Source organism: Artemia sp. Qi Xiang Cuo, chromosome 2 (assembly GCF_049724085.1).
Source record: "Artemia sp. Qi Xiang Cuo chromosome 2, ASM4972408v1, whole genome shotgun sequence".
NCBI lineage: Eukaryota > Metazoa > Arthropoda > Branchiopoda > Anostraca > Artemiidae > Artemia > Artemia sp. Qi Xiang Cuo.
In genome coordinates, this window is record NC_142795.1 from 89978331 (window position 1) to 89996840 (window position 18510).

Consider the following 18510-nt stretch of genomic DNA (forward strand, 5'->3'; position numbering starts at 1 on the left):
ACCAGTTTTTCATCTGTCTGTATTAAGAGATAATTAGCTTATGCTCAGTGGAAAACAAGTGGCAGAAGACAGAATACATTGGACTTATATAATTTGGGCTATATATTTGCACGTATGGGGAAAGGGTTAAGTATTTGGACAGCATGAAGTTAGAAAACAATATTACTTCATTATATGCAGGATAATTGTAGCTAACATATTTTGCGTGAACACCACTATATTTTAAACCCCCCTCCCTGCTAATGCACAAATCTATAGCCCAATTTTGTTTCTTAAGCATTATATTTCCATCATGTTTTAATACTTGTCATTAGGATTAACCTAGCTTCACTTCTTGAGTGTTTCCACTATAACACATAAGTACCAAATTCTGCAAGTTTGCTTTCTTAATAACATTTTACTATTAATACTAAAAAAAAAAAATAATTACCATTCTTGAATTGCCTGCAAATTGCAATTTTTCTCCAGTTTTTGTTTTAACAAACACAAGTGAAAGTCCAAATTAACACTTATTGGAAAATAGCATATAAAGATGAGAAAAGAAAACATAGGCTATGTTATACAAAAAGAAGAGAAAAACCAAAGGAGCTCACCTATGATAAGCTATCATTGTTGTTTTTCAAACATTTTTTTTTTTTTTTTACTAAAGTACATTTTCAAAGCTCAATATCTTAATTAAAAAGTTTTATTATTTCTGTAGTTTAGCTTAATTTTCATTATGAATAGAAAGACAGTGTTGTGTCAAAAACTGTATGCATATCAAACTCTGTTATTGATCAAAAGTCTAAATAATGGCCTGGAGTGTATTTATGAGTTATTACCCAGTGCTGATGCATAATAATTTTTTATTTGCCAAGGGAAAGATACAGTCTAGACATATATATATATATATATATATATATATATATATATATATATATATATATATATATATATATATATATATATATATATATATATATAAAGAGAGAGAGAGAGAGAGGGGGTTATGATCATTAACTTATTCAGAATTTACTTATTCTGAACCTATTCAGAATTGTTTGATCATTGATATCCAGAAAGTACTAGCCTACCCATCATGCATTGTTGCTATCTCAAAAGAAAAGAAATGCAAGGAGAATCCCCCCCCCCATCTTTTGAAAACTCTCCACCAAAAACTCCTCCCCTAGAAAATACCCTGTCCTGGGATAAATTCCACATATCAAGAACAATCATATTTTTTAAATTTTGAAAAACATCTATAAGAAGATTTCCCCTGCAGAAAAATCTCCCCTGTAAAATTCCCTCAGTGTAGATTGTTCTTCCTCTGTAAAAAATTTCCCTCAGCCCTTTCCGCTAGAAAATTTTCCCCATATGTAAAGTAACAATTGTATTTTTAAATTTAAAAGTATGTAAAAAAAAAAAAACTAGGTTATGATCATTAACTTACCTATTCAGAATTGTTTGATCATTGATATCCAGAAAGTATAATTAAAGTGAACAGAAACAAGACAAGCATTTGTGTTCAGAGGTCTCTGATTTCAGTCAGCACAAAAATTATTAATAGGGTACCAAGTGCAAGAAAAAATTGTAACCTAAAACGCCATTTATTTGTCTTTTTAATCAACCTTAAGAAAATCCATTCATCCTCCACTTTTAATAGATGAACCTCTGTTCACCTGTCAATACATATGCAACTGAAACAAGACTTGAAAACTGTTTTCTATATTTTTTATGATCAGTCAAATATTTTTATTATTTCGTAGGTTATGGCCTCTCTTTTTCCGTCTTTGCTGTTTTTAGCCTGTATAATCTCTGTTGGATGGAGTGAAGAAGCATGTCAAACTTTTGCTGGAGGTGCAGTATATCCACAAGAGACAAGAAAAGATAGTGGCCATAATTTGCAGTGGACAAAGGCTCTAAGTAAGTTATGTCCATCATCCTATAGGTGGTTTGTCAAATTATTCTAAATTTATTATAAAACAAAGAGAAATCTACCCAAATATAATAAACAGCAGTAATGAATTAATTTGACACTTATTAAAGCATAAGTGTCTGTGGAATCTTGCATTTTAATAGGAAGGGGGGGGACTACTTTAAATTAGTTGAAAGGCCCCTGCCCTAGGAAAAATAAAGAATTGTAGCTTAAAAATATACCTAAATATAAAGAGAAGCTTTCCTTGACAAATATAGAAAGCATTGAAAGAACAAACATAATAATTATGATAATATAAACACAGGCTTGTATTACTCAGTGGTATCAATTCACAGAGTTTTAGAGGGAGAAAAATGTATTTTGTTAAATCTAGGGTGGCAGATTTATTGTTTATTTTCAGTTTTTTAACAGAAATACTAAGAAATGCCTTTTCAAAAAAAAAAACAACTCCAAAGTATTTTCGTAAAATAAGGCAACACATGTCCCCCTCTGAGTTTGACAACACCAGTGTTATTGCAACCAGAGGGGGGTTGTAGTAGGAATCTCAACTAGAATTAATTCAAGGTCTGTAATTTTTATACAATTCTGAGAGTAATTATAATTTCTGTTTGTTTTCTCTTTTCATTTATTATTTTTGTAATGTTGATAACATCTACAAGACTTAGGTATAGTACTAAAATTACATAATCAAGTTGGTTGCAGAAATTATCTTGTTGCAACACTTGTTGTTGCTTAGGATTTCAGGCTTAAAATGATATACAAAAAAAGTCATTCTCAGAAATTAACCACAGGCTTCTTTGTCCAAGGTTGTGCAACCTGTATATTTTTTGATTGTTTAATTAATTATGAATAAATACTTGATAACTTCAGTTCAAAATCAACAGTACAGTACTATAAACAAACAGTACAGTTTGTCAAATTATTCTAAATTTATTATAAAACAAAGAGAAATCTACACCCAAATGTAATAAACAGCAGTCGAAGAATTAGTTTAACACTTATTAAAGCATAAGTGTCTGTGGAATCCTGCATTTGAATAGGAAGGGGGAGAATACTCCTTTAAACTAGTTGAAAGGCCCCTGCCCTAGGAAAAATAAAGAATTGTAGCTTAAAAATATACCTAAATATAAAGAGAAGCTTTCCTTGACAAATATAGAAAGCATTGAAAGAACACACATAATAATTATGATAATATAAACACAGGCTTGTATTACTCAGTGGTATCAATTCACAGAGTTTTAGAGGGAGCAAAATGTATTTTGTTAAATCTAGGGTGGCAGATTTATTGTTTATTTTCAGTTTTTTAACAGAAATACTAAGAAAGGTTTTTTTTTTCATAAAAATCCTAAAAAACAGTATTTTCTTAAAATAAGGCAACACATGCCACCCTCTGAATTTGACAACACCAGTGTTATTCCACTCAGAAGGGGGGGTCTGTAGTAGGAATCTCAACTAGAATTATTTCAAGGTCTGTAATTTTATACAATTCTGAGAGTAATTATAATTTCTGTTTGTTTTTTCTTTTGATTTATTATTTTTGTAATGTTGATAACATCTACAAGACTTAGGTATAGTACTAAAATTACATAATCAAGTTGGTTGTAGAAATTATCTTGTTGCAACAGTTGTTTTTGCTTAGGATTTCAGGCTTAAAATGATATACAAAAAAAGTCATTCTTAAAAATTAACCAAAGGCTCCTTTGGCCAAGGTTTTGGAACCTGTATATTTTTTTTATGTTTAATTAATTATGATTAAATTTCATCTTGTTAGTAGGTCTAATGGTTTGTAGATTAGTGCATATAATTATCAATTGAAAACTATAGATTTGGAAACATTCCTTGTAACAATCACAGCCAATTCCAAGCCAGCTCCCATGATGTACACCTAACTATTTAAATGCAAGCAAGGGATAAATTTCTCAAAATTTTCTGGAGATTGTACTGAGCATCATGGAAAGATTTTTCTACCCCTATGGTACATCTGGAACAGTTGTACAAATCTTGAGAATTCAAGAAGGCAGCCCCTGCCCTCCTTCTGCATCTGGAGTATGATTTGATACTTATACCTTTCAACAATTTTCCCCAACTTGTTTTACCTTCGGTATCTATGTGGTTCATCCAGGGACTCCCTCTGATTTGCTAGAAACTTGAAAATAAGCTAGAAATTTGTATGGCAGTAAGCTCCTCCCTTCTAAAGGAAGGAACCATTAGAATAAGATCCACTATTTCAAGTGCAGAGCCAAAAAGAGGGAACTCTTTCTTTAGTTTTTTTTTTCACGCGTTCAGGCTTCTTAGTATCAAGTCTAAACATATTATAAATCAAATATCATACCTAGTGGATCAATATTATAAAAGAATTTGTCATTACATTCATTAAAAAAAAGTAATTATTTGGCCCTTCAGCCTTGAAGCCAGAGACAAAATAAGAATGTTAGTAGGTATACTAAAATTCTGTCATGGCGTAGCTTTGTATTGTGTACAAAAGCAGAACATAAATAATAATCTCTTAATCTCTTTGCCACCTGGATTTATCAATACTACAAAATTTACATTTGGGCTATTGTATCTAATATGAAACATTGTAAAGGAAAGGGGACTTTGAGGCAAGCAGGTGCGAAAATAGCGTAAAGGGAAAAATATTATAAATATTGTATAACATTGTAAAGGGAAGGGGACTTTGAGGCAAGCAGGTGCGACAATATTGTAAAGAGAAAAGTATTGTATATCATTGTAAAGGGAAGGGGACTTTGAGACAAGCAGGTGTGAAAATATTGTAAAGAGAAAAATATTGTAAATATTGTATAACATTGTAAAGGGAAGGGGACTTTGAGGCAAGCAGGTGTGAAAATATAGAGATCTCTGATTTTTGCTGGTGCGTAATATTTTCTGTATATTTTGCTTTTTTTAAGGCTATGCTGTGCTCCACCTCCAATTAAAGTCATACATCTGTATCTATCCTTAGTTATGAAAGGTATATGTTATATTGAAATCCTCCTAAAGCATGATTAAGATATATATTAGAAAGTAATGCAAATGAAACATATTGTCGCAAAACAATATACATATTGCCTGAACTTCGTTGATGAATCAAGGGAAAGGGAGCCTTTTTACCTAGCCAAAGATTAAAAACTTCATAAAATTTTCTGTTCAAAGTAAAAACATACTAAAGAAAAAAAACTTTTATAAGTAGTAATAACATTTTCTTATTATTAAGTTGACCTGTTTTGCAATAAGCAAACTAATTACTGTTGGATGCAGAAGTGCTACATACAAATGTGGATGTGCAAACTCAGAGAGGAAGTAGGCTAATAGTTTTGTTTAGAAGAGGAGTTTTTTATGCAAAGTGGATTGAAGCAGTGGAATCAAGAATCCAGAAAATTTGCTTGATTCCCGAATTCATTCTAATCCTTAAAAAGCACTATTATGACGATTCTCAATTTCGAGTCCGATTTATTGTCCTATGACTATCTGCTTCCTAAAAATATTAACAAATGGGGGCCCTCTTAATATATTTTTTTTTTCATATTTTGACTCCCCTTCCTCCTCAGAACAAATCTTGAATTTTTTGCAGAAAACGTATAAAAAACACTAACATTGACACGTAATAAATAATTGTAGAAAACAGTGGATGACACAAATGAAGTTATAAATTTGTGTTTTTTTTTTGTAAATTTTACTGAAACTTAAAATTATCCTTAGAAAAATCACATAGAAAATAAAACTATATAGTTTCATCTGGAAAAATCAGAAGACTAGTTTTTAAAAGTCCAAGCTCAACTTTTCATTTCCAAGTATTTGCTTTACAAGAAATTTGCTTTACATTTGATCAAGAATAAACAAACACCTTTTCAAAAAGGGTTTATTAGGTCTATCTATGTATGCTTAATTTTACATTTTGGAGATGGAGAGTTAGAGAGGATATGGACACAAGAACTTTCCATTATACAGCTCGAAAATCTTTGTGTGACTCTGATTTAAACAGGGTGTAAAATAAGGCATCTTCCTATTGAAAAAAAACCATATGCAGCGCCTATTCCATGTGGGTCAGAGGCAGAGTGTGCAGCACTGACAAAAGGGTATCCAAATCATACCCTTTTGACTAAAGGGTATTGTCGGAAGAGTTATATCATGCCTTTATTTGCTAATTTGGTGGGAAAGAGAGATGGACTGGGTGAAGAAACTTGGGCCTCATTTTGGGCCCTTCTGTCATACAGGCTGAAAATATTTGTATGACTTTAGTTTCTACAAAGTGTAACAATTTTTCCATTAAATTCTATCTATGAATTCCTGTTTTGTATGGACTACTTTTCTGTCATAGGATTTCTACCCCTAGAGCTGAATTTATCAGGTCATCCGTGGAGGCAAAAGTTTTGCACTTAGTAGAACTTTTGATAATTGTGGTTATCTTGAAATTTGATTTAATGCCATATAGAAACTTAAGGCACTTAAACCATGGAAGGAGTGTTGGACTGCTGGTAATTTTTTATAGCCCTGAAAAAGGAACTGAAATTTCGCGATCTATTAATTGCTCTAACTCCCTTTTATCACCATCTGCTTTATATAATGATCTCTGAAAAAAAAACACCATGGGAGACACATTACTTTTTTTTACCAAGTTCATGATGTTGTGTTGACTGTAATATATATACTTGTATTTATTTTGATATTTTAGCTTTTTTAATCCATTTGAGAGCTGATTTAAGAAGCTCAGGGTTTTAGTTTGTACTTTTTTTTAGTTTCAAAGCCAGCTCCTCATTGGGAAGGTACTGCAGTTGTCAATGGTGAATTTAAAGAACTGAAATTATCGGATTTTCTTGGCAAATATCTTGTGTTTTTCTTCTATCCTCTTGATTTGTAAGTAACTTTAATATTCTTTTTGTAGTAGGGAGCTCAGAATACGTAAGGGGGGCCTTTGTACTTGGCTATCAGGCTATCAGATACTCCTCTCATGTTAAGGTTTATACAAAATCCCTAGGATTGCAAACAAGAAATTTTGCTATTTTGCCTGGAAAGACATTACTGTTCATATGATTCTGAAACTTACCTTACAAGAAAGTCACGCAGTAGAAATTTGCAAGTTCTTTTACAGTTTCTTGACCAGGAAAAAAGTTACAGATCGATATTTTATTGTTTTTTACGTTTGCAGTTTCCTGTTACTAGGTCACTTGGAAAATGTTGCCTTCAAACGTTTTTCAAACGTTCAAATTCCTACCGACTCTTTTTTCTTTAAAGAGAGAAATTTGGGACATAGCAACTTTTAGGCTACTGAATAAGTGTTTTGAAGTAATAATAACTTAGCTTGCCTTGGGTCACTGTTTTTTTTTTTTTTTTTTATTTTAACTAGTTTTATTAAACTAAGATAATAGTTATTTAATTTAATAAGCTTCAAGTAGATGCAGGTTGTTTTTTAATTCTATTCTCGCTTTTCTACAAACTGTTTCTTCCTTGAGGAAAACAACATGACAACTTTACGTTATTGATATAATTTTTGTAGCAATCATAATATAGCTTGTCTTGGTCCATTGGGGTTGTTATTATTTTGATGTTTAATTAAATTAAGATAATAGCTATTTAATTCATTAAGCTTCAAATAGATGCAGGTTATTTTTCAATTCTATTTTTACTTTTCTACCAACTGCTTCTTTCTTGAGGAAAACAAGATACCAACTTCTATGTTATTGATATATGTTTTGTAGCAATCATAATGTAGCTTGTCTTGATCCATTGGGGTTGTTATTATCTCCTATGTCATTGATAAATGTTTTGTAGCAATTGTAACCTAGCTTGTCTTGATCCATTGTTTCTTTTTTATTATTCTAGATGTTTAATTAATCTAACTAAGACAATATTCCTTTAGATCATTAACCTTTAAGTAGACATACTCGGATTTTCTGTCTTGTATTCACATTCTTATAAACTTTTTGTGTCGTTAAGCAATCATAACATATCCCCCTCTGGACTATTGCAGGCAAACTGACCACTCAAGATCTGTTACTCATGAAATAAAAAAAAATGTCCTTAATTGTTATTATATTTCACATAAGTACAATTCAGCACAGTTGTTGCTGCATGATAACTGAGCACTCAACGCTTATTACTCATGGAATAGAGAATTCCTCCTTAATCGTCATTATCTGTCACATAATTCAGCATAAATCAACGCCTATTATTCACTTAAATCACATAAATCAACGCCTATTATTCATAAAATAGTCAGAACAATTCAGCACAGTTGTTGCTGCATGATAACTGAACACTCAACGCCTATTATTCATAAAATAAACAATTTGGCCTTAATCATCTATCTTTCACGTAATTCTGCACAGATGTTTGCTTTAATCGTCACTAACTTTCACATAATTTAGCACAATTCAGCATAGCTGCTGCATGATAACTGAACACTCAACGCCTATTATTCATAAAATAAACAATTTGGCCTTAATCGTTTATCTTTCACGTAATTCTGCACAGTTGTTTTCTTTAATCGTCACTAACTTTCACATAATTTAGCACAATTCAGCACAGATGCTCCATCATAACTGAACACTCAACGCCTATTATTCATAAAATAAACAATTTGGCCTTAATCGTCTATCTTTCACGTAATTCTGCACAGTTGTTTGCTTTAATCGTCACTAACTTTCACATAATTCAGCACAATTCAGCACAGTTGCTGCATGATAACTGAACACTCAACGCCTATTATTCATAAAATAAACAATTTGGCCTTAATCGTTTATCTTTCACGTAATTCTGCACAGATGTTTGCTTTAATCGTCACTAACTTTCACATAATTTAGCACAATTCAGCATAGCTGCTGCATGATAACTGAACACTCAACGCCTATTATTCATAAAATAAACAATTTGGCCTTAATCGTCTATCTTTCACATAATTCAGCACAGTTGTTTGCATTAATCGTCACTAACTTTCACATAATTCAGCACAATTCAGCACAGTTGCTGCATGATAACTGAACACTCAACGCCTATTATTCATAAAATAAACAATTTGGCCTTAATCGTTTATCTTTCACGTAATTCTGCACAGATGTTTGCTTTAATCGTCACTAACTTTCACATAATTTAGCACAATTCAGCATAGCTGCTGCATGATAACTGAACACTCAACGCCTATTATTCATAAAATAAACAATTTGGCCTTAATCGTCTATCTTTCACATAATTCAGCACAGTTGTTTGCCTTAATCGTCACTAACTTTCACATAATTCAGCACAATTCAGCACAGTTGCTGCATGATAACTGAACACTCAACGCCTATTATTCATAAAATAAACAATTTGGCCTTAATCGTCTATCTTTCACGTAATTCTGCACAGCTGTTTTCTTTAATCGTCTCTAACTTTTAAATAATTCAGCACAATTCAGCACAGTTGCTGCATGATAAATTGAACACTCAACGCCTATTATTCATAAAATAAACAATTTTGCCTTAATTGTCTATCTTTCACATAATTCAGCACAATTCAGTACTGTTGTTGCTGCATGATAACTGAACACTCAACGCCTATTATTCATAAAATAAACAATTTTGCCTTAATTGTCTATCTTTCACATAATTCAGCACAATTCAGCACAGTTGTTGCTGCATGATAACTGAACAATCAACGCCTATTATTCATAAAATAAACACTTTTGCTTTAATTGCCACTATCTTTCGCGTAGTTCGTGTTTTCTCCTTCCAAGTGAGGAAAATTCAATATGAACAATAATTTCCTTTATAAAAACATTAAACTTCGCAGCAGAAACAGAATAAGGACTGTTCTGAATTGTTTGAGTGTGCCATAGCTCTAGATATTCAAGAGAAAGCTCCATAGTCTTGAATATAACTAATTGTTTTTGTTTCTTTGTACTGACAATACTACGTTTTGTGTTTTGGTCAAGGTATTTCAGAATAAAAATGTTACCCACAGAACATTTTTACCCACACAGAACAATGTTACCCACAGAACATTTAGCTTCAAGCAGCTGTTTCTTTCTTGAGGCAGTGCTAATATACCTTGTTTTGATCTGTTTGGATTGCTGTTATTTGAGAATATTAATTAAAAAAAACTTCCCGAAAAATAAGTTTTTCAAAGAAAAGTAAAGGCCATTTTAAACTTAAGCTCAGGAGATGCAAATACCTGTGAAAATTCAAAATCAAAACGACCAGAAATTACTATTAAAGAATAAATGAAACCCAAAACGAATAGAAATTAAATAAACAATCATAGCAAAAAACATACAACAAGTAATAATATAAATGAATAAATATATCTTAAAGTGAGTAATGCTTAAAATAAATATTAAGATCAAGCTTAAAACGAAAAAAAATATTTTGCTTTTAAAGAAAAAATGAAACTTAAAACGAACAGAAATTAATTAAACAATCAATGCGAACAAACAATCTATTATTGTAAATGAATAAGTAAATCTTAAAACGAGTGAAACTTAAATTGAATAAGCAAATCAAGTTTGAATCGAATAAAAATAACTACAAACCAGAGTTTGGGTATCGTATCACTGCAGAAGCCTAAAACCTACTGCGTCATTGGTGCTTTACTGAAAACAATTCTCTGAAATATTTTCACTTTTGTAACTTTAAGAAATCAAAAATTAATTAAGATTTTAGGGAATAAATATTAGCATATGTATATTAAAGTGACAATGCCCATTTTTTTTCAGTAAACTCATTTGAATTTTTTTTCAGTAAATTACAAATTATATTTTGGCTTTTAGAAAGCATAGGGGTTTTGAACCCTACTCACATTAATTTATGCTCTTTTTGAGCTTGACTCTAATGTTTATTTTAATTTCTGTCCGTTTTGGGTTTCATGCAATTATTGATACTGATTTGGGGTAGTTGTATGCTTGGTAGATTGTATGATAGTCCGGGCGCCAGATGTTGAAAATTTGAACCATACCACGACGGAATGGCGCTGCTACGAGACTTAGCCTACCCTCCACCCCCTAAATTGACCATGCGGATTCAAAAATACCAATGGCACTTGTTTGCGAGTGGTACCCTCCGAAACTTGACATTTTATTATATTTTGGTGTTTCATGCAAGAAAATCCATGTTCCACAAAGTTTGAGGTGCAGTTTTCCGCTCAAATAGAAATACCTAGAAGCGATAGAATGTTTTCATAATAAACTAGCACGATTAGTTACAAGAAATGGCAGAGTTGAAAAAAAATTGGAAAACTATCTGAGTCTTGAACAGTCTTGGAAAATATAAACAAAATCAAATTGAATATTAGATATATAATGATATTAATTGTTGAAAGATCCATCAGTTTTTTTTTTCACTGTAATTTTTATTTTCATTTTCAATGCTGTAAGAACTCGAAAATAATAAATTTGTAATATAAGAGTAATTCGTTTTCAGTGAAGCGCCAATGACTCAGAAGGCTTTAGGTTTTTACAGTTAAAGAAGAGGGCAGTATCCAAATTTTGTTTGTAGTGAAGCTATATTTGTCTTGACCAATCTTGAAAAGAACTAATAAATTAAACTGAATATTTGATGCATAATGATATAAATTGCTAAAAGCTCATCAGTTCAAAATTTTACTGTAATTTTAATATTTATTTTCAATATTAAGTACAAAAGAAAACATTAATAATATAATACATTTTCAATAAATCACGAATGACGCAATAGGTTTTAGGCTTCTGCATTAATACGATACCCAAACTCTTGTTTGTACTTATTTTTATTCGATTCAAACTTGATTTTCATATTCAATTTAAGTTTCACTCGTTTTAAGATTTATTTATTCATTTACATTAATATATATTGTAAGTTTGTTCGCATTGATTGTTTATTTAATTTCTGTTCGTTTTAAGTTTCATTTATACTTTAATAGCAAAATATTTGATTTCGTTTTAAGCTTGATTTTCATATTCAATCTAAGCATTACTCGCTTTAAGATCTATTTATTCATTTATATTACTACTTGTTGTATGTTTTTTGCTATGATTGTTTATTTAATTTCTGTTCGTTTTGGGTTTCATTTATTCTTTTATAGTAATTTCTGGTCGTTTTGAGTTTAAATTTTAACAGGTATTTGTTTCTCCTGAGCTTAAGTTTAAAATGGCCTTTACTTTTCTTTGAAAAACTTATTTTTCGGAAAGTTTTTTTTTGGCATTGGGGGGGGTGCTTACTGTCCGATTATTCTATACTTTAAAAAACGGATCTAGAACTTTCAATTTAATTCGAATGAGGCTTTTATCAAAGTCTATACGATCACCTCTTTGATAAAAACCTTATATGAACAATAGACAGCTTGCATAACTTGTGGACAGCGATTGACAACAATGAATGGAATGAAAAAGTAGCTCCAATAAGGGGATTAAGACCATTTCATTTGCTGACACAAAGGGATCACGACTGTTTGGAATTGACCTTAATAGGATTTCGTGTGCCAAAGCAATTTTTCATCTATCACAGAGTATGTATATTAAACTTGTAATTGGATAATTAGAATAGATTTCCTATGTGTTCTCCCCATAATAAACCCCTTCCCATAAGTTATAAACCCCCCTTAATAAGTTATGCCCCAGGGCATAACTTACAACGCCTACCCCTGGGCCCTGGTGGGCTGTGTGGACACCGGAGTTTTTTGTTATCAGAACTTTGAACTATTTTAACAAAATGTCTATCTCAAAATTTTTATCTGATGCATTTAGGGCGTGGAGGAGGGAGAGGGGCTAGTTGCCCTTCAATCTCTTTTGACTCTTAAAAAGTGAACAAGAACTTTCAATTTTCAATCAAATGATTGAAAGTTTATACGAGCATCCTTTACATAAGAAATAATATGAAGGATTCGGAGAATCCTTAAATTACAACCCTTGCCCTGAGGGCTTTGAGGGAGTTGTAATCCTCAAAGACCTAATTTCCAGAACTTAAAACTACGTTTAATGAAATGGCTGTCTTAAAAGTGATTGGATGTGTTTGGGGAAAAGGTGGGCGTGAGAGGGGGGTTAGTTACCCTCAAATCACTTTCGACTATTACAAAGGGCACTAGCCCTCGAGATATCCAATCGAATGAGCCTATTTTGAAGTTTCTATGACACCGCCTTCTATAAAAACCTTATATGCCCCCCGTGCATAACTTAAAACCCTTGCCCTGAGGGTTGTGGGGGATTGTCATCCTCAAAAATATATTTTCTATGTGGAAATCAACTACGCTGAACAAAACGGCTATCTCAAAATTTTGATTGGATGCGTTTGGGGGAATGATGGGCGTGAGGGGGGGGCTAGTTGCCCTTCAGTCACTTTTGACTATTAAAAAGGGCACTAGCCCTATGAATTTCCAATTGAATGTGCCTTCTTTGAAGTTCCTATGGCAACGCCTTCTATGAAAAGCTTATAAACTCCGAGGGCGTTACTAACAACCCTTGCCCTGACGATTGTGGGTGAGCTAGCTCCTCAAAAACATATTTTCTATCTAAAAATCAGCTACACTGGACAAAATGGTTATCTAAAAAGTTTGATTGGATGTGTTTGGGGAAATGATGGGCGTGGGGGGGGGGGCTAGCTGCCCTCCAATCACTTTCGACTATTAAAAAGGGCAATATCTCTTTGAATTTCAAATTGAAAGAGCCTTTTTTTACGTTTGTAAGAAAACACCCTCTATAAGAACCTGATAATCCACCAGGGCATAACTTAAAACCCTTGCACTGAGGGTTGTGGGGTAGTGTCATCCTAAAAAATATATTTTATATCTGGAAATAAACTACTCTTAAAAAATTGGCTTTCTCAAATTTTGTATGGGTTGGTTTGGGGGGATGGAGGGGGGTAGGGGAGAGCCTAGTTGCCCTCTAATCAATTTCGACCATTAAAAAGGGCACTAGCTCTTTCAATTTCCAATCGAATGAGCCTTTTTTGAAGTTTCTATGACAACACCTTCAATAAAAACCTTATATGCCCCTAGGGCATAACTTAAAACCCTTGGCATGAGGGTTGTGGGGGATTGTCCTCCTCAAAACATGTTTTCTATCTGAAAATCAACAACGCTGAATAAAATAGCTATCTCAAAATTTTGATTGGATGTGTTTGGGGAACTGATGGGCGTGGGGGGGGGGGCTAGTTGCCCTACAATCCCTTTTGACTACTAAAAAGGGCACTAACCCTTTGAATTTCCAATCGAATGAATATGTTTTGAAGTTTCTATGATAACGCCTTCTATAAAAATCTTATATGCCTCCAGGGCATACCATAAAACCCTTGCCCTGAAGGTTCTGGGGGGAGTGTCCTCCTCAAAAACATATTTTCTATGTGGAAATCAACTACGCTGAACAAAATGGCTATCTCAAAGTTTCGATTGGATGTGTTTGGGGAAATGATGGGCGTGGGGGGGGGGGGGCTAGTTAAACTCCAATCACTTTTGACTAATACAAAGGGCATTAGCCCTTTGATTTCCAGTCGAATGAGCATGTTTTGAAGCTTATATGACACCGCCTTCTATAAAAAACCTTATCTGCCCCCAGGGCATAATTTAAAACCCTTGCCCTGAGGGTTGTGGGGGATTGTCCACCTCAAAAACAAGTTTTCTATCTGGAAATCAACTACGCTGAACAAAATAGCTATCTGAAAATTTTGATTGGAGGTGTTTAGAGAAATGATGGGCGTGGCGGGGGGGGGGGGCGGGGCTAGTTACACTCCAGTCACTTTCGACTATTAAAAAGGGCACTAGCCCTTTAATTTCCAATCGAATGAGCATGTTTTAAAGTTTCTACGACAACGCCTTCTATAAAGACCTTATATGCCCCCAGGGCATAACTTAAAACCCTTACCCTGAGGGTTGTGGGGGAGTGTCCTCCTCAAAAATATATTTTCTATCTGGAAATCAACTGCGCTGAACAAAATGGCCATCTCAAAATTTTGATTGGATGTGTTTGGGGGAGTGATGGGCATGGGGAGAGAGGCTAGTTGACCTCCAATCATTTTGGACTATTAAAAAGAGCACTAGCCCTTTAATTTCCAATCGAATGAGCCTGTTTTGAAGTTTCTACGACAACGCCTTCTATAAAAACCTTATATGCCCCCAGGGCGTAACTTAAAACCCTTGCGCTGAGGGTTTTGGGGGAAGTTTCCTCCACAAAAATATATTTTCTATCTGGAAATCAACTACACTGGACAAAATGGCTATCTGAAAATTTTGATTGGATGTGTTTGGAGAAATGATGGGCGTGGGGGGAGGGGGTCTAGTCACACTCCAATCACTTTCGACTATTAAAAAGGGCACCAGCCCTTTAATTTCCAATCGAATTAGCCTCTTTTGAAGTTTCTACGACAACGCCTTCTATAAAAACCTTATATACCCCAGGGCATAACTTAAAACCCTTGCCCTGAGGGTTGTGGGGGAGTATCCTCCTCAGAAATGATTTTTTTTCTGGAAATCAACTAAGCTGAATAAAATGGCTGTCTCAATATTTTGATTGGATATGTTTGGGGGATTTTTGGGCGTCGGGGGGGGGGGGCTAGTTGCCGTCCAATCATTTTCGACTATTAAAAAGGGCACTAGAACTCTCGATTTCCAATCGAATGAGCCCCCTTTGAAGCTTCTACGAGAGACCCCTTCCATGTGAAGTGCCTCTGGAAAAAAAAATAATAATAAAAAATTGGAGCCGTATTGCCTTTACTATAGGCAACGCTACAGCGTTGCCTCGGATTCTAAAGTGATGTTTCGTTTCATTTCTTTCACGTCTTTTATGTAGTTGTTAGATACGAGTTTTTTTTTTATTTAAGCTATCTCATTCTAATGAAATGTGTTTTCTTGTGTTCTTTTCTGTTTTATTCTGCCAAGTCAGACAGACTTTCGTCAATTCGTGAAACCTCAGCATTGTGAAGCCACTGAACATTTAGCTTTAAGCAGATGCAGACCGTTTTCAGTCCTGTTTTCCCATTCGTGCTAACTAGTTCTTAAGCAATCATGACCTAACTGCTCTTGGTTATTGTAGCCAGTGACCACTCACTGCCCGTTTTTCAGGAAATAAGCTATTTTTGCTTAGTTTTCTCGATCCTTGCTATAATTTTCGTTTTCATCTTTCGAAAAACAGGACGAGGGGTGTTTTGAGTGTATTAGAACTCGTATCTGCATCACAAAATACACCTGCATCTTTGACCTGTCCCATCCTGATGTTAAACATCCTATCATCATTTTTTTTTTTTTTTTAACACTTTCGCTTGTTTATGAGGTTTTTACATACTGACATACCTTGTTATCAGTACAATGGAACTGCCATGAACTGAACACAATTTAAAACCCCTCAATGGCATATTTTGGACTAAACCTGTCCAATAGGTTCTGCTGGGGGATAACTTTCCTCGTATTGCAGAAATCCTTTTAGTGCAAAATGCATATGCTTACCTGCTCAAAAGGGGAAATGGGAGGGGGTCACCCCTTTAAAAAATATTATTCGGTGAACTTTCAAAACCTTGGAAATGAGACCCTTAAGTTTATTTCTAATATTTCAGACCCCTCACCTCCTTAGAAATATTTGAAGAGATTCACTTTTGCGGAGATGTTTATCCTTCTCGGCGCATTTCTATATGAGTATTGAATTCGAATGTAAAAAAAAAAAAAACAGGGAGCGAAGGAGGGAATGGTAGCCTCCCTCACCTTTAAGAGCCTTGGATCAAACATTTTACCTGCGAACATGTTCAAATGATCAACCCTTTGGGATGGAAAAGGGTGGTGTAAAATATCGGTTTAACAAAATAAACTTATATGAAGACTTTTGAGCTACCATGGCCTAGGTATTCAAGGACCTTTAAATTATTTACATCCGTCACAGTAAAGCTCTAATGGAAATCTGCTATGGCGTTTGAGGTTCAAATTCATGCTGGTCTGCAGCAGGGTGAGCAATTCACAATGGCTTGGCTTAAAACTTTAGAGTTTTTGAAAATACTTCATTAATTCTCAAAATTGTCGAATCTTCGTTCTTTAGCGTTATTTCTTAAAGATTGAAAACCGAAAATAGTTTTCTACTGCATATAAAATTTAAGAGACGTAATTTTTTTTTTTTTTTTTTTTTTTTTTTTTTGTATTGTTGGTGGTATCTCTTTATCACGTGGTTTTGAACATTAGAAGTTATCTTTCTCATGAGCCGATCTTTTGTGTGGAGTAGAGACTGGGTTGAGCCAAGTTTGTTATTCCACTGGTGAAATTCTTGTTGTTTAATTAACATAACTACGATTTGAGTTGTCGCTTGTGTATAGAGGATTTAAATATACTCAAGGATGAATAATTTTTCTCGAAATTGTTTGTAATCGGATAATACCTAAAATAACCTCTTCACCATCGAATATTTCCAAATATTTTTTGACGTTTCATATTCATTTACTTTTTTTGCAGTACATTCGTATGCCCTACTGAAATTCTTGCATTCAATGACCGACTTGCAGAATTTGAAGCCAACAACGTTGCTGTAGTTGCTTGCTCTGTGGACTCCCACTTCACCCACCTAGCCTGGATGAATACCAATCGAAAGGAAGGGGGGTTAGGACCTCTGAACATACCTCTTTTATCAGATATCACTCATAAGATAGCTAAGGATTATGGTGTTTTCCTTGAAGATGCTGGACATAGTTTGAGAGGTCTTTTCATAATTGACGATAAAGGTGTATTGAGACAGATTACCATGAATGATTTGCCTGTTGGAAGGTCAGTTGATGAAACGCTTCGACTTGTACAGGCTTTCCAATATACAGATAAACACGGTGAAGTATGTCCAGCTGGTTGGAAGCCTGGGAGTGATACAATTGTACCTCATCCTACGGATAAATTAAAATATTTTGGAAAGCTGAATGAATTGTAATTCAGAGTTTATGTTTTTTTTTCTTTAGGGGACCAACTAGAAGCGGGCTTTTTTTTAATCAAAATTCCTTCTTCTTCTATTGTTTATTCTATTCTATTATTCTATTTCTTCTATTTTTTCTTCTGTCTTCTATTTTTTTCTCTTTTATTTTTTTCTATTTCTTCTGTCTTCTATTTCTCCTATTTTTTGTTGTTGTCAAAGTATGTCACAGTCTCAAAGATTACATATGTTTCTGTCTATTTAATTGGTATTCGGAAAATTGAAATAAAATATGTTCCTGAATCCTGCAGAGTTTTCTTGGGAGCTTATATAATTAAATCTGAAATCAACAAGTTTCTTTCAAAACCAACACATGAACTGACAACTTGACCCCCTAGATTCGTATGGAGTAAAATCAATTTCAAACTATATTTTCTGAAATTAAATAAGATTTTGCAAAACCTCATAATATTATCTACTAAAGTGAAACTTATTTGAACATGTTTACCGTTCATTTAAATTCATTATTAATTTATTATTTAATTAAAATATTTGATTAATTAAATCAACTATTAAAAAAAGATATTTAAATTAATTAAAAATTTGTTAATTACCATGTAAAAAGCTTTTTGGTGTGATAGTGATGGTACTTACACAGTAATTATTAAATTAATCACAATATATTAACTACTGAATTAATTTGATTATGGTCATTGTGACACTACCAAAAAAAAACTCATTTCGCTAGCATATTAACAGCCATGTAATCTAATTTTACGATATTTGCCAT

General features: G+C 33.4%; 1 protein-coding gene across 1 annotated transcript; it reads left to right on the forward strand.

Moving 5' to 3' along the window:
- Nucleotides 1-1748: 1748 nt before the first annotated feature.
- Nucleotides 1749-18025, forward strand: Prx4 (Peroxiredoxin 4). Its single transcript, XM_089104226.1, has 3 exons — nt 1749-1902; nt 6652-6769; nt 17279-18025. The coding sequence occupies exons 1-3, from the start codon at nt 1749-1751 to the stop codon at nt 17739-17741; spliced, it is 735 nt and encodes a 244-aa protein (XP_088960352.1). The 3' UTR covers nt 17742-18025.
- Nucleotides 18026-18510: the final 485 nt, after the last annotated feature.